The sequence below is a fragment of the Lipotes vexillifer genome, unplaced genomic scaffold (assembly GCF_000442215.2).
Source record: "Lipotes vexillifer unplaced genomic scaffold, Lipotes_vexillifer_v1.1 scaffold764, whole genome shotgun sequence".
In the NCBI taxonomy this organism is placed as follows: domain Eukaryota; kingdom Metazoa; phylum Chordata; class Mammalia; order Artiodactyla; family Lipotidae; genus Lipotes; species Lipotes vexillifer.
In genome coordinates, this window is record NW_006799086.1 from 522,615 (window position 1) to 539,938 (window position 17,324).

A 17,324-nucleotide genomic window follows, 5' to 3' on the forward strand; every position below is an offset into this window, starting at 1 on the left:
ATCAACATATCAATAAATAAATATAGTATATGTACCCATCAATATATAAATATAAAATTAAAGTAATTCACCTTTTCCATTACTGATTTCCTCAATATATATTGTTGAGCAAATCTGTACTGCAACTGAAATCTTTACTCTTTATGCATATTTGGGGAAAGAATCATGAACCTGGAAGCTTCCTTAGAAATTACCTAATCTACTTATTCATTTTGTAATTCTTTGAATTTGTATTCATTTTGAATTATTAATTCTTTCATGCATCTATTCCCTCAGCATATATGTATCCAAGAAGTTTTATCTAACAGACATTTTAATATACGCAGGTGTATGCAAAAAGAATATGTTGTTAACTTGTACTGTAAGAAATAGAGCTTTTGGAACACATAAGTAAAGGCACAAAATTACAACATATTGTAATCTGAAAAAATAAGGAATAGATTTGCACTCAGGAGACAGAGTTCAGGATCATTTCACAGAGGAAATATTTAATTTGGATGTTGAAGAACGAGTAGGATTTGGCTCAGTAAAGGAGAAGCAAAGGGAACCTCTAGGCAAAGGCAAGTACAGCCCCTGCAATATCCCAGGTGCTTCTCCCAGCCTGAAGAAGTCTTGTCTTCCCTGGTTTATTTTCTTCCTGTTGATCATACTCAACTTTTTCCACTCTAAAGAAAAATAATGCTCAGTGCAGTGAAGCATAAAAAGAAAACTTCCAAAGACTATCCCTGTTGATTACATTCCTACCATCAATAAATTACTTCCTAACCATTTTAAGTGGCCCCATATTACTACATATTATAAATGTACCACAATTCATTTTAAAAATCCTCAATTATTTCATTTATGTTATTTTCACTTTTGTGCTATTAATTACTGGAGTTACAAGCTATTTCCAATATCCTGCTATTATAAATGTTACTCATCTGGACACTTTTGGATGACTCTTTTTCTAGCATTTGTTTTTATCATTTACCCCAAAACATTCATAAAACTTTTCACATTAGTGAATCACAGGTTACAAATATTTTTAAAGCTCATGCTGTAGGTTGTTTTCAACAAACATAACCATATACAGTCCCAGTAGTGGTCTTCGCTAGTGCCTGCCAGTTCTTCTCTTTCTGGGCACTGCTCTGCATCTTAAAATTAGAGGGGGTATTCTCACTGCTGACTCAAGACCCTCCATGTCTCTTACCCACCTCGTGATTATAGAAGAATACGTCAGGATACAAGTGGCACAAGACAGGGACAGCACTGAGATTCTGCGGTGCTTTGAAAGATCCTTTTGACTGTGTCACTTGGGGGGTTATTATTTTGTTTTATCTCTCTTTGCTCCAACATAGTTCCAGTCAGATAAAGTGAGTAGCTCAATAACGTGTGTAGCAGAGTTGGGTTCATAATTCCTCATTATTAATTGCAGAGTTATACCCTGTCTGGAATAACCTCATTTTTTAAAAATTCAGACTATTTCAATTATTTACACTATCTTCACTGACCATCTGTCCACTGTAACATATCTGTCTTCCAAAGTCTTGCAACAGTAGTTAATGTTATTGAATAATTCAACTTAATAAAGATACCAAAAATTTTCCATGTGATAAGAAGTACCGGGGTCACTAGTCCTTACGTTATGCCAACTCTTCTGTTAGAGCTAAAACTGAAGATGTGGCCTTTGTATTTTTTTGTTTTGTCCAGTAGAAATCATTCAAAGTACGTAGACATCAAAATTATTGCCTTATATATTCTTAAAACTCATGAATCTTACTGACATGCAATTCTGCCACAAACATGTATTTACAATGCACAAACAATCTTCCAAATCCTTAGAAAGTAACATCTGTATTGTGGTAGCACGATTCATCCTTACATGAATCCAGCTATGTTACAAGGCACATATCTAATGTAGGGAGTTTAGTATGCCATACCCTGCAAAATTTAACTTGTCTAACAAACAGATGCATCCACTACTTTTACTGATAAAGGTGGTTTAAAAGGAAACCTGAAATATAAAGAATATATCAACTATACGTTCATATGGATTATGTTGGCTCATTTAAGTAAATTGGCAAAGGTTTTGATGGCACTAAACTGCTTAGTAAAAAAAAATGAGCACATCATTCATCAGAGTCCTAACTGTAATTCTATTAAGAAACACGACTATTTATGAGTCTAAATATATTCATTATATTTAAAATATCTTCATTATTATATAAAAATTTTCATTATATGCAAATACGAATTAGCCTAGCTATTGATAGGAAGTTAAAAGTTTTGGGAAATTGCATGGATTTGCAAGTTGAAGATCACTTTTTCCCATTTAACTAATAACTATAATGAACTTAATTTTTTTATTTCAAATTCAAGAAAAGAATGCAGTGAGAGTTTATTTTGCTAGCATTTCATAATTCCACTTTTAAGAAGTGTATTTCTCCCTTAAAAATATAGTAGTAGCTTAATTTCAACAACTTGAAATACATTTCCCTTTTTTTGTTAATTGGGTTTTCACAGAAATTTTCCCATCAGTTTAAATAGTGACAATGTCCTTCTCTTGATTGGTAGAAGGGGGGAAGCTGACATTTCCTCACTGCCTTTTATGAGTCAGATATTGTACTAGTCCTTCATATACATTATTTTATATACTTGCAAAATAACTTAAGATAAATGTTCTACTCATTTTATAAATGAGAAAATTGAGGCTTACAGAAATTCCGTAATACGCAACAGGCCTATTAAGAGGGTAAACTTAGATCTTATTTCAGATCTGTATGAGTCTAAGGTCTGAATGTCTTTAATAAGGACTCTGACATATCAGACAGTTTATCATTATTTTTGAAAAAAGCTGAACTGGATCTTACTTGTAGCTATATGTGGAAAGAAGATTGATTTAGTAAAGGGATAGTTTAAACAAGATGTTGTAAAATTTAAGAAGATAAGCCTGGATCTTGTACTTTAACCTTGTGTAGCTTTGGGTAATATATTCCAAAGTGTTTGACTCTCTTTTCCATGCCTCATATGAAATGGTAGCATGAGATGACTAGACGATCTTTAAGGGTGAGATGGTAATCAAAATATTTTAAATCAGTGTGGCACAACAACAGGCCAAAGAGAACAGATGGCCAATCAATCAGAACTGAGTCCAGCTCTAATGAACCCATATCAAGTGTAAGATGTTTTCCAATGTACCCGGGTTTTATGTAATTACCATATGAAATGGAGAAGGCTTTCTATTTGGAAACATTGTGAAGACTTATTTTAACATATTATGTATGTGAATATCATAAGTTTAATTTACATTTTTAAAAAAATTTTTTTTGAAGATGTTGGGGGTATGAGTTTATTAATCAATTTATTTATTTTTGCTGTGTTGGGTCTTAGTTTCTGTGCGAGGGCTTTCTCTAGTTGTGGCAAGCGGGGGCCACTCCTCATCGCGGTGCGCAGGCCTCTCACTATCCCGGCCTCTCCCGCTGCGGAGCACAGGCTCCAGACGCGCAGGCTCAGCAGTTGCGGCTCACGGGCCCAGCTGCTCTGCGGCATGTGGGATCTTCCCAGACCGGGGCTCGAACCCGTGTCCCCTGCATTAGCAGGGGGACTCTCAACCACTGCGCCACCAGGGAAGCCCTAATTTACATTTTTAAATCCCATATTTGTGGCATCTGTTATTTGTTTCTGGTATATTGAATACATTGGTCTTCAACTAAATTTCCTAAAGTAGCCATGTATTGATATTATTTTCAGCAATGCTCAATGTGCATTTAAAATAAAGTCAAACCCCACTAAGCTAATAATTGTAGAAGTGCGTACAATTATTAGGGTGCAAATTCTTATAACCCAGAAATATTTTAAAGAAAACATATTTCTTTGTAATACTGTAGGATAGACTGAAAAATACTAGCCACAGCAGAGAAACAAGTATCTCATTGTTTAAAAAAAAAGAAGAGGATTGCATAAAACTTCCTGGAACGTTATTTACTGGTGTTTAATTTTTGCTTCCTCTTTCTCAATCAAAGGAACAGAGAACAACAAATAAAAATGTTAAATACTGCTTTTGGGAAATGCACAGGAAGCTGATAAATTTTACAGCCCGAGCTTTCATCTCAATGCTTTGAAAAAAAGTCAAACCCCATTAAAATCATTTAACAAACAACATCATGTGAATAGCTAGATTCCAAACTGTAAGTCCTTAGGAAAGCAAAGAAAAAATTTAATGCAAAATATTCTAAAGTTAAAATATTCTTGTTTCTAAAAACAACTGACAAACAATGTATTTTTGCATATATCAAAAACCTGTAAGTGAAGTAAGGTCACATAGTTGAAAGATCAATGAACTATGAATTGCAGAGAAGGTTCTAATTCTAGAATTGACCTTGGAAAAAATCATTTAACTTCTTTGGCCTGTTTTTTCCTTTCTATGAAATAAGAGGCAGTGGTGTAATCAAGTCACACAGACTGAATTCTTTAAATGTTTTCATTGTAAGTTGTAAGCTTTGAGATCTTAAGCTGCTTGGTACAACTTTCTGAGGATAAATCATCACTATATGACATGGATATATTTTTAATGGAAATACAATGTGAAATAAAGGTTAGGTATCTACTGTGATGATTGCCATGTAGTAAATGCTCAACAATTATTACTATAATAAGCAGAGGGTGGTGGCAAAGAATATTAATTTTATTAAATAGTCACTACAGTATTATTCAGATAAAATATTCTCTGATAAAAGCTACATCTATATTTATATTGAAATACTGACCAGTTTGCCAGTAACTAAGAGAAACAGTCTTCAGATTTTTCTGTGATTGATCAGATTCAGGAACTAAGACTCTAGAAATAACCACTTGACTTTTATAATTGTAATATACAAACCAATCAATCAATCATTCAGTAACTGGGCATTTTGGTAATCTGTTAATTCAAAACCAAACAGAAAGAGGCTGATTTACTTATGGCAATTCCAAAGTCTACACAGGTTAAGAAATCCTAGCTCCTGCCACCTGTTCATTGGAATAATAAGGGGGAGAAAGGAGGATTAGTGACTCTGAGATAAGATTACTTAGCAAGACTGGATATGGAAAAGAAGTGGAGCCCATCTCCACTCCACGGAGTAAACTCCACTCCCAAATTTGGCAAGACTGATTCTTTTATTGTGGTTTATAAGGAATGTATATTTGGTATTCACATTCAGATTTCTCACATATATTTGGTCTTCACCACATTTTCTAGCTCACAGCTCCCAAAACCCTTGGAATTACCTGAGTGATAACAGCAATGGGAGCATCTTTTGTCATAATATTTGGTCTCTAATCCTCAATTCGTGAAATCACTTCGGAGCCAAAAACGGTGAAATAGGTGTCTTGTTCTTCATAACAAGCCCCTTTCCAGGACCACTGGGTTTAAATTAATGAGGTGCCTTTTGGAAAGTACCTAAGGATGGGGCTGTTTGCCAGGGAAACTGAAGTTCCAACCTGAATAGAAGGTTGGAACTTCAGTCCCACCCCGTGATTTTTGAGGAAGGGGGAGGGGCAGGAGATTGAGTTCAATCACCAATGGCCAAGGATTTAATCAATCGTGCCTATGTAATGAAGCCCCCATTAAAAACCCAAAAGGATGGAGTCTGGAGAACTTCTGTGCTGGTGAACAGGTAGAGATTTGGTGACAGTGGTGCCCACATAGAGGGCATGGAAGCTCCATGCCCTTTCCCCATACCTTGCCCTGTGCATCTCTTCCATCCAGTTGTTCCCAAGTTATATGCTTTTATAATAAGGTGGCAATCTGGTAAGTAAAATGTTTCTCTGAATTCTGTGAGCTGCTCTAGCAAATAACTTGACCTTGAGTAGGTGGTTGTGGGAACCCCCGATCTAAAGCCACTCAGTCAGAAATACAGGTAACAATCTAGACATGCAACTGGCAACTGAAGTCCAAGGAGGGGGTCACTGAAACTTCCAATCTATAGCTGATCAGTTATGGGGTGATAACCTGGCTTGTGAATGGCTTCTGAAGTGGGGGTGGGACAGTTTTGTAAGACTGAACTTTCAACCTGTGGAATGCGATGCTATTTCTGGGTAGATGGTGTCAGAAGTGAGTTGAATTCCCCCAGAACTGAGCTGATGTCCTGAGCATTGCTTGCTGGAGGTGTGGAGAAACCCTCTGACACACACATACACATTGAAATCGGGTCCAAGAACCCAATTAGGAGATTTACACAACAGGACAAGAAATTATACCTTGAAATAATATAAAGAAGGTGAAAGGATAGTTTTTACACTTTGCTTTATCACAGGGCTGCCGTAGGCACAGTGCCACTTCTTTCTTTCTAAGCCTCTTCCTATCTGCTTCTCTGTATTCTGGGGCCTGAGTTGATTCACTTTGATCCAAGCCATCGGAGATGAGAATGCTCTAAGTCAATCAACTTGTAAATACCCCTGTCTTAAATTCATCTTTAAGGCAGTGGACACATTACACCATAAGCAAAAAGAGCCAAAATTGGACACTTCTGAATTCACATAGTTGATGAGCATCTCTTATGTGCCAGATCTTCGCCAGTTTCTTAGAGCCTCCTACCAGAAAAGTTCCAGAATAAGGGATATATCCCAAGGCCTTGGAGGTGCTTTGCCACCATACTCTATCACCCTAGCCATCCAGTAATTCAACTTTTATTCTCCTAAGATTTGTTTTATTAAGCTTTTATTTCTTCTGACTTTGGGTCCAAGTTTTTGTTCCCCTACACCTGCCCTTAATTTATCTCACCTTTCCTTGGATGCTAAAGTGGTATCAAAGAAGTCATCGAGTCATCAGACCTGAAAATTCTTCAACTGAAACCTCTAGAGGTGTGCTCAAGTTTTAGAGTTGATTACCATTGAGATACTGACTCTAAAACAAGATGCAGCAATCAGTATCTTGATATTCATATATTCAGAATAAATAATGTCATGAAGTTACAATATATTGGGGCGATACCTCTGTTTTGAAAAAGTTCTTTTGATAAATTTTAAAAGCAGAGGCAAGGCAGCAGATTTTGGCCTCATTTGGTTTACCCTGAAATTTGCATCACTTTAGCGTTTAAGAGGAGAGTTGGAGGATTCCAAAACATAGTATTGATTTATGGACCATCTGCTACTAATCCGAGTCAGAGAGAGAAATATTGCAATTTTAGTATACAATGGATTTGACCACAGCATTTAGTGATTGTATATTTATATTCATATAAGGATTTTGAAATGTTTAAGTAGTCTTATTTCACAAGAGTATATCAATCAAACATTTTCAAAAGAAATGAACATTGTAAAGCACAAACTATTCATGTTATGTTACAGAATATACGTTTTAACAGTGGAAGAATCATAAGAACTTATGATGATGTGTAATGGTATGATATAAAATGGATCATTAATATGCTCCTCTGATAATTAATGGTTCTTCACAAAGACAATGAAATTGTCCAGTTTCGGCAGAGATTTTCCAGGCTAGTTGATTAATTTAATGAAAATAACTATAATTATTTCAGTGGCATGTTTCCCACTGGTAGAGAGCAATGACCACTTGCAAAAACAGTTTTAAATAAAAGGCTCAGAGTACTCCAGTGATGTTTTAAGTTGTATTTGTGAAACACAGTCATATACAATGGTTGTTTTCTACCATAGCACAGAATATATCTCTCAATGAATCATGTGCCATAATGCATCTGATTTAAAATATTCTAAGTAAATTAAATTATTTTTGATAAAATATTAACAAATTTTTGTCTTGTTTGTGCATTTAAAAATATACTTACGGGTTATCCAATAGCAGTATTACGGGATTAAGTTCTTTCTTTGGTCTATAATAAGCCCTGAGAGGAACAATAAAATTATACAATCCATTTCCAGCTGTTTCAGCTGCAACTATAATTAGCTTATTTTTGAATCCATAGGCTTTTGCGTCCTCATAGTAGTTATGCTGGCAACTCTAGAGAAGAAAAATTATACAAAGAAAGGCCATTTTTATACTCCACTAATATTGGGTAAAAATATTTAGAAGATCTGGAAATGTGAAATTAATCTAACCTAGTAAATCCTTTGTTTTCTAACAAATTTGAAAATAGTTACATTTTTCTATGCCCAGTTCTCCAGCCTGAAGGTGTGCATGGACAAGACAAATGAATTGCAGGTATGCAGCTTGATTTGGGGAAGGAAAAGGCAGCAACACAGTGTACACATGTTCCACTGCAAACTGAAACTTGCTGCCAGATGACATCTGGGTATCAATATTAAGGAATCGTCACAAGGTATATGTATATCAAAGCATCATGTTATATACCTCAAATATAAACAATTTGTATTTTTCAATCATACCTCAATAAAGCTGGAAAAAAATAAATAATCTGCCTCTGACTTTATTTCCAGAAATAGAGTAATATTAAAATTAAGTAACCTTGGAACATTCCAAGTATGGAATACCAAAAGGATGGATATCGATATCAAAAGGGATTTTTTTTTTTTGGTTAAAAAACAAAAACAAAAATTAAAAGAAAAAAACCCAAATTGTCTAAATGTATACCTGAGCTGGCAAGATAGCGATGCAAATACTGAAATGTAAAATACTAATGTTAACAATAATAACAACAAATTACCAAAATGTGTTTCCTGAAGATATTTTGCTACTTCCTAGGGAGCTAGAATTTACTGGACTTAGCATTATTAAATTAAGATACTTTTAAACAAAATTTTCTGCCTGGAGAATTGCTTTAGTGTTCCGGTTTTTTAATCTGTATATGTCTTTATGAGGGTTTCTTTTTATTTGGGTTGAGATTCGTTGATTCTCTGTGGATTCATCATCAACTCTGGAATGTTCTCTGCCTTTATTCTTTAATAAAAAATTACAGAACATTGTTGGGAACAAGGTACTTTGAGTCAGCAGAAACAATAAACACCAGAATTAGAATCACAAAGATTATAGATCTCACTGTTATAAGATTCAGAATAGAAAATGAGCATGTTTACTATGTTTAAAGAAATAAAAGAGAACATTCAAAGCATGAGCAAAGAACAAGAGGGTATTTAAAATATTCACTTAGATGTTTAAAAAATTGCATATACTCTATTCTGGAACTAAAAATATAACAATTAAAAACAGAAGCTCAAAAGATGATTTAAATTGCCCATTTGATGCATCTGAAGGGATCTACTGCATGATTTAGTTGAAGTAATTACTCAGAATACAGAAAGAAAAGAGAAAGTAGTATGGAAAAATTAAGATACTTGGAAGATAGTGTGAGAATGTCTAATACACATTTTAAAAGAATACCTGAAAAAGAGATGCGAGAATCAGCAAGAAGCATTATTCACATAAATATTGACTGAGGATTTTCTAGAATTAATGAAATATCCAAATCCTCAGGTTCTGGAAACCCAATGAATCCTAATCCAAATAAATAAAGAGAAACCCAGTGTCATACACATTGTTATAGTGCAGAACAGCCAAGACAAGAAGAAGATCTTAAAAGCAGCCAGAGAGAAAAGAGAGCTTTAACTACCAGAAACACAAATTAGAACGATGGCCGACTTCTCATCAGCAGTGTGGAGCACAGAAGGTAGTAAATAGAATCCTAACAGGCTAAAAGAAAAAGAAAATTCAGAGCGTGGAATTGGACACCCAGCAAAACTATTCTTCAGGAAGGAGGACAAAATAAGGACATATCTAGGGAAAGTGAAACTGAAAGAATTTACCACTAACAGGATCTCATTAGTAGAATTTCTAAAAGCTGTAATCATGCAAGTAGGAAGATCAATCCAGCAGGAAGGATTAAGGCATAAGAAAGAATGGAGAAATGGGGAGTGGTAACGGAGGACAGGCAGTCTTCACTGGAAGTATGATGGGAGAATTACTACTATAAAAAGGATCTGAAGCCACATGAAATTAGGTCACGTGCAAAGAGATTGTGGAAGGAGAGGATGACAGGCTGAGGCTGAGATTATTAAGAACTTCATTTTTATGAGATCAAATGAGGTAAAAGAACTAATTTAGAAGATTTAGAAGTAGCTCAACTAGTAAGAAAAAAAAAGAAATAGAACAAGGACAAAACAGGGAATTTAGTATTGATAAACCTTGACCAAAAAGGAGCCTGCTGATACTAATGCAAAACGGACTGGGCAACAAAATACCTGCTCACAGACTTCATGGACACAGTAGGATTGGCTGCATAACCCCATCTGCTAATCGCAAAATGGGCACTCATTTACAGAGCAGACCACCACCTCCAGCCAGACTAACGCCACCTAAAGAATGGATAACCCCAGATGTTATCGGCCCATCAACGATATTCGGAAACATCGCTTTTTTACTTTGGTAAAGAGACAACTTGTCTTTTGGCTTTAAAAGAGTGTTTCTCCTCCAGCAAGCCTCATCTCTGAAAGTTTAACTTTTCCTGTATCAGGTTCCCTTCTTGGGAATCAGTGGAATCATTTCGACTCTTCGGTTTCCCAACATTACCTTCATCTTTGTGTGTTAAAAAGTAAAATGCCACCAGATGTGAACCCAAGCTTTATGGGACCTAAAGCTTATATTATTTTGGAAATATTCTTTAAGGAAAAAACCACAAAAGTCATACATAAAAAATCAGTCACAGGTTCTTGGAAGAGGCCAATACAGGAGAAGGGCTCTGAAGCTTAAGATGCATCAAGGTTACCAAAGATGCAGAGCGAGCCAGCACTAGAAATGCCGTGAAGCAGGAAAGCAAAACAAGGACTGACAAAAAATAAGGCATCGAGAGACGGAACTGTCCACCTTAATGGACCCAGATGAACATCTGGGAGCAGGGGTAAGGGTTCACAAAAAAACTTTAGGAAGATAGAGGCAGAAATTTTCTAATGATCTGCTAATCTTCCTCAAGAGTGATAGCTACAGCCAAGATTCATAATGTTTATCACATGGAAAAAATAACAGTAGTAAAAATATTAACAAAATGTATTAAGTGCCTATACATTTATTACGTTCCTGGCACTGTGAAAAGCTTTCTCCATGCGTGAATTTATATCATCTTCACAAGAACCCTATAAGGTTCATATTAAAATTACAAGCATTTTGGAGATATGGAAACTGAAGTTTAATGATAATGTTATTTGCCCAAATGGCTGAGCCTGTAAGCAGAGAGCTGGGATTTTAACTCCAGCTAACTCCAAAATATAGAATAAAAGAAGAAATTCCTGGTTAGAATTAGTGGCACATTTTAATTTCTGGGAGATGGGGGGTTTGAGAGTCTTCTCTTTACCTGCTCTCTGACTCATCATGAAAACAAATTCTTACCCAGGTCATGTCCAATGGCCATACTGTGAAAGAGAAAGATTCCTGCTTTCTTGGAATCTTTCTGTTTTGGATGGTTTCTCATGAATATCAAGACAGGAACCAAGAACTACTGTAAAATCTTTAGGAAAGGGGACATTAAGCAAGACACTTCCAGTCTAATAATTCAATAATCAATTATGACTAGCTAATTTCACCATGTCAAGCGATTCCACTTTGAGATTTGAGGCAAAAATGTCTAGTAAAATAAATAGAGTGCATCTGGCCAAAATGATCTGGGGAGACTCTGGTTTGAGGCTCTGGCATCTTTGTTTTTCTCTTTGAAACAAAGACTGACCAACTCGTTGGCTACATTAGTAGAGGGTAAAGCACTTGGGTAACCTCTAGTGCAGTTAAGAAAGTAAAATTCACCACTTTATGTATTACATTTACATTTGAAAGATAATATTCTTTTAACATATTTTAGTCAAAAGACTATACAAAATTATTTAAATACATGTAATTACACAATGCCATCATTTTAGTTTTACAGAAAATAACAGCAGTAAGTGCTTACCTTGTCTAGTCTTAAGCAGCAAAATGGCACTTTTTCATGAAGGAGATGACAAAAGGTGGGTGAACTTCCTATATATGGAGAGTAAGGTGGGTAGCCTTTAGCATATCTGTAAAACAATATGAAATATTGAATTGCCTTGAATTAATGCAGGCAAAGTCAGACAATCAAGTTATAGCCATGTTCCTCTACTTTGATAAAGTTAGATGCAGTAATTCTTTATTTTGATATGGAAATAGTTTAGAACAGGGCCCATGGACCTAATCTGGCTCATCACATGGTTTTGTGAACTAAAGTAGTTTTAATATTTTTAAGTGGTTGGAAAAACAAGTCAAAAGAAGAATAATATTTCAGCTCATGAAATTATATGAAATTTCAATTTCAGTGTCCAGAAGTGAGTTTTGTCAGAACACTGTCATGCTCACTCATTTTATGTATTGTCTTGGGGTGCTTTCATGCTTCAGAAACAGAGTTGAGTAGTTGGGGCAAAGACCACATGGTCCATAAAGTTGGAAATATTTACTAGCTGGTTCTTTCCAGAAAAAGTTTGCCAATCCTTAGTTTAAAAGATTTAGACACATTTTAGAAAATAGTAATGTTAATCTTTACGAAACACATTAAAGCAAAATGCATTATTATGATTCACTCTATCACTATTCATCAGTCATGGATGCATAACCAAAAAAGAGTAAATTATTTTAGATTGAGTAAATCATTAGACCCACACAAAAGCCAGAGTTTTTGCTGGAATCACGCTTAAATATTATCAAAGATGCTCAGTTTATTTGCTGACTTTATAAATATAGTCACATTATGGTTGTAAAATTTTCAAAATGAAACTATCAAAAAGTAGCAGCACAAATGGAAATTAAGAAATAAAAGAAAATTTAGTAGAGGCAAAGTTATTTTATCCAATATGAAAGCTCTCTTTTGATAAAGAAAATTTATCTTTCAAACCAAGAAATTTCAAATCTAGTTATTCCAGACATCATTAGCTAGGATGGTAAAATGGGGAACATTTTGCAAATTTAGAAGTTCATAGTCTACCACTATTATTTCAACATCTTTTTCATTTTTCTAGATATAAAAAAAGATTCCACCTCAGTTTTTTCAGTACATGTAAAGAAAGAATTTGTATCACACCACACAACACCATTTCTAGAAATATACTGGTGGTCAAACCTCTTCTCCTTCCTGTCAAATATTTCATAAATCTATTTGAGTATTATTAATTTCTTGGAGAGTGGACTTGTCTTCTGTGGGTATGTGTAAGTTTCTTGTAATAAATATTTAAAAGTGTGAAGGATTAACAGAAGGATTTTTCTAAGTTTCAATTATATTTCAGTTCATTTTAGTTCAGCTCAACATTGATTGAACTTCTATTATATGAAAAATATTAGAAGTGTTTGACTGTTACCTTTGCCACTACGACCAATACTACACCAAATAGTATTTAATACTCATTGAATGCTTACTCTGCACAAACCATTGTCCTAAGCACATTACTCTATTATCTCAATTAATCTTCATATGAACACTATTTACAGATAAAGCATCGTGGGTCAGAAGATTTAATCAAAGTCACTGGCACACAACCAGTATAAGGTAGAACTGCCATGGGACACAAATTCCTTCAGACTCCACTGTCAAGACTGTTGAACACTGTGCTTTCCTCAGGAAACGCCAACAGGGCTTCACTGGTGGCGCAGTGGTTGAGAGTCCGCCTGCCGATGCAGGGGACGCGGGTTCGTGCCCCGGTCCGGGAAGATCCCACCGCGGCTGGGCCCGTGAGCCATGGCCGCTAAGCCTGCGCGTCCGGAGCCTATGCTCCGCAACGGGAGAGGCCACGGCAGTGAGAGGCCCGCGTAACGAAAAAAAAAAAAAAAAAAAAAAAACCGTGCCCCGGTCCGGGAAGATCCCACCGCGGCTGGGCCCGTGAGCCATGGCCGCTAAGCCTGCGCGTCCGGAGCCTATGCTCCGCAACGGGAGAGGCCACGGCAGTGAGAGGCCCGCGTAACGAAAAAAAAAAAAAAAAAAAGAAATGCCAACATAATATACGACAAGTAAACAATCTCTACTGTAGGCTAAAATGTGATTAATAGCTTAAACATTGATACTATCTGTTATGGAATCTTAGTAAAGAGAACCAGTACTTCCTTTATTCATTCATTCAAAATATTATTGATGTATCCTGAATAAAAAATGATGGCAGAATGCTGAAATAAGAGAAGCTTAATGGAAGAAGCTGCATTACACATCATTGAATAATTGACTGAACTTCAATATGGAAGTGAAAAAATAAATTAGAGGTAGAAGGTACATTATAATTCAACAAAATCATATAATTATGAAAATACAAACTGTATCCTTAAAGAAAAATATGTAAAATATGATATAGGTTATATCATGGAAATGCCGATTTACCTATTTTTTCTTTAAGGATAAAGGATAATATAGAGAAAAATGAGGCTGTCAATAGCTGTTGAAGCCAGAAATTTGGGGACTTAGGTTACTTTATCATCAAGAGAGATGCTGGCTAATAGGAAGGGTGTTTTGGTAGAAGCATGTAGGATTGATTCTAGGATGTCCAGAAGGGAAGGATATTAGTTTTTCATGGCAAGCACAAATCCCAGTAAATCTTACAAACATACTCCACATTTGAGGACATTTCTTCATCTGGTGTAGTTTCATCTTCTGATTGATCACTTAGAAGATCGCATGTTTGAAGTGATGACGTATCTGCAACCTCTAAAACGGGAGCAATGCTGGGTCTTCTGACTTCTTTGTTTCCTTCTGAAGGAAGAGACAGGGTAGGGCCACTTGCTGACCTACAGCTTGTGTCTTGCAAGTCTATGGCCACAGTACCTGGAACAATGAGACATGAAAATCCATCAAAGCATTTGCCACCTAACCTATAGGACCTGTCAATCATTTAATGATCAAAGTGAGATGAAATACAGCCAGTATAACCAGGAAATATACGATATACTGTTTATCCTTTAATCTCAAATGTTATTTATTTCTTTTTAATATGAGTATTTTTGCCCGCATGGATAAAAGAAAATGTCTGTATTTGTGCAAAAGTGTATTTGCTGCAACCAGCTCTATAGTATGAAACATAAGATTTGTGAAATCCTGAAATACTTAGAAATTTCGGTTAAAAAAATACCTTGTTTCCATTTATATTTATTTAAAATTAATGAAAAAAATTTAGGCCATTTGCATTTTGTGGGTTTCTCATTATATCTTTTTCCCCCATTTTGTTATCTTTCTCTTACTGATTTATAACCACTTTTTTACAGTAGAACCATTAATGTTTATGTTTATTCAACAAGTATTTATTAAGTACTCTGTGTGGCAAGCACTAGTCTAGGCAATTGAGATATGCAAGGAACAAGGCAGACAAGGTTTCTACACATACGGATTTATCTTTAAGATAATCAAGTGGACAGAGAAGTGAAAAAAGTAATTCCTGATAACACTAAATACCATGCAGAAAATAAAACAGAATTATGTGATACGGAATAGTGGGGATGGGAAGTGGGAGGAGGGATGAGCTTTTCTCTAGGGGATGAGAAGGGCTACTCTGAAATCATGACATTTGATTTTTTTGACCTAAAAGAAAATCATGAGCACAGGAGCCACGGAAATACCTTGGGGCAATAGCAAGAGCGAATCTAAATAGCTTAAGCCTTTTGGGATACTCAAGGAACAGTAAGCGGAAGAAACAACTTCCTTTGAGATTTTAAACTAACATTTAAAAACTAGTCTAAGCATCAGTATATGGAAAGTGGATGTCTCTCCCCTTCTGGAAGAAATAATCCAATCTAACGGATAAGTGCCTCCATATTTTACGATCACTCACTTCACATATGCTCTTATGGATAGCCGGTCATCCTTCTGAAAGCCCTTAGCCCTCATTTCGTCTCATTCTTCGAAGCAACTATTAAAACACTCTCCATTTCCTTCAGACTTCTGTCTGACCTTGCCACCTTCTCCACTATAACAGCCTGAGTTTGTAAAGGGGGGAGGGAACCCCATGGGTTTTGGCATCTCAATGTTTCTGAGTGTGAAAGTTGATAGAAACAAGAGACTGGGGAGAATATCTGGGTATTCCTCAACATTGAAATGTGGGAGGTCAGGTTTTAGAGGCTAGTACCTCTTCATATACTATACACAACACTCAGATTAGAGGGAGGGGTGGGCTGGTGTGTCTACAGGCAACAGGGGAGACTCCTGCGAGGGGCCTGTAAGAATATGTCTAGAGCTGCTGTGCCCAAGGAAAGGACGTGATGACCAGCAGTCAGCAATTCCAGTATCTGAGCAGAGACAAAGGCGGTTGGCATCAGAAGCTGTACACTCGGCCAATGTTTTAGCACCATAAATAAGGATTAATTTATAATTCAATCTATCTTAGAGGTGAGATGGGGATCTTAGAAAAACTGAAATTGACTTTTCCACTAATCAGGTGACTGGATCTGATCAAACATGAAATTTTATAAGGTTGATTTATCGAAATAAAGCCATATGATATGATTTGCATCTTAATACTATTAATCCAAATCTATATTTATGACATTTATCCCCTGCAGATGACCACGTCGCCTAATTCAGAGAGAAAAGAGAAGTTATGGCAGACGAAATCCTTCAAGCAAATGAACATGAGAGTTTCACCAGACATTTCTTTTTCCCCCTCATTTACGTTTGGAATGAAACAGACATACCTCCATTTATGTAAAACTAAGCCCTACTCTTGCGGTGAGGATAAGTCCCCACCTGCTTGCTAAGGAACCATGTTCTCTGAATTCCACCCCCTCCCAAATATGTCTCCACATCACCTCCAGTTACCTTTTCACCATCTTCCTGACCAACACAGGAAATGTGGTCGCTCCCTGACAATTCTGCCAACACTGATATCTGGCACCAAGCTGGGCTTGGGGGATATGACCAAGAGAAAGTCAGAATTTAGCAGAGGGAAGACACAATTTTAGAAAGCAGCCACAGTTACAGAAACAAGCTCTTCTTTGAATCCTTCCTTCCCCTAACAAAACCTGGCTCTTCTCTGACATCTTTCCCTGCAGTTCTGAAGGCTGCAACACCTAAAGAGATGTCTGTGTTTTGGAAGTGGGGAGATACCCTCAATGTTCTCACTGCCTCTTTCAGACCATTTTCCTTTCATCCCCTATAATACCCCAGCTCTGTACCCAGTATCTTTCACTATTTTCTTTGTTCAGTCCTGTGTCTGTCATCCCACGTAGTTTATTTTTTTTTTAATTTAAGTACTGCTAACAACATTATATTAGTTTTATATTAGTTTCAGGTGTACACATAGTGATTCCATGTTTTTTTTTATAGATTATACTCCACTAATGGCCTTTTCTCCCATCATTCTTTAGCCATTCACTTTCACGGTCATACCCTAGATTTTATAATTACTATTGATTACACATAAGCTCTATTTCTGGCATCTCATTCTTTGATACTTATTGTCACCTCATC

The 17,324-nt window shown here is 36.0% G+C and overlaps 1 protein-coding gene across 2 annotated transcripts in view; it reads right to left on the bottom strand.

Moving 5' to 3' along the window:
• The window catches only part of LOC103075343 (potassium channel subfamily T member 2), a 265,002-nt gene that overhangs the window by 81,350 nt on the left and 166,328 nt on the right, over positions 1-17,324 (bottom strand). For both annotated transcript variants that reach the window (XM_007471495.1, XM_007471494.1), the window contains exons 16-18: positions 14,477-14,690; positions 11,829-11,934; positions 7,767-7,939 (exon numbers count right to left, since the gene is read on the bottom strand). In XM_007471495.1, coding sequence (XP_007471557.1) covers positions 7,767-7,939; positions 11,829-11,934; positions 14,477-14,690 — 493 coding nt within the window. The remainder of the gene's footprint in view (positions 1-7,766; positions 7,940-11,828; positions 11,935-14,476; positions 14,691-17,324) is intronic.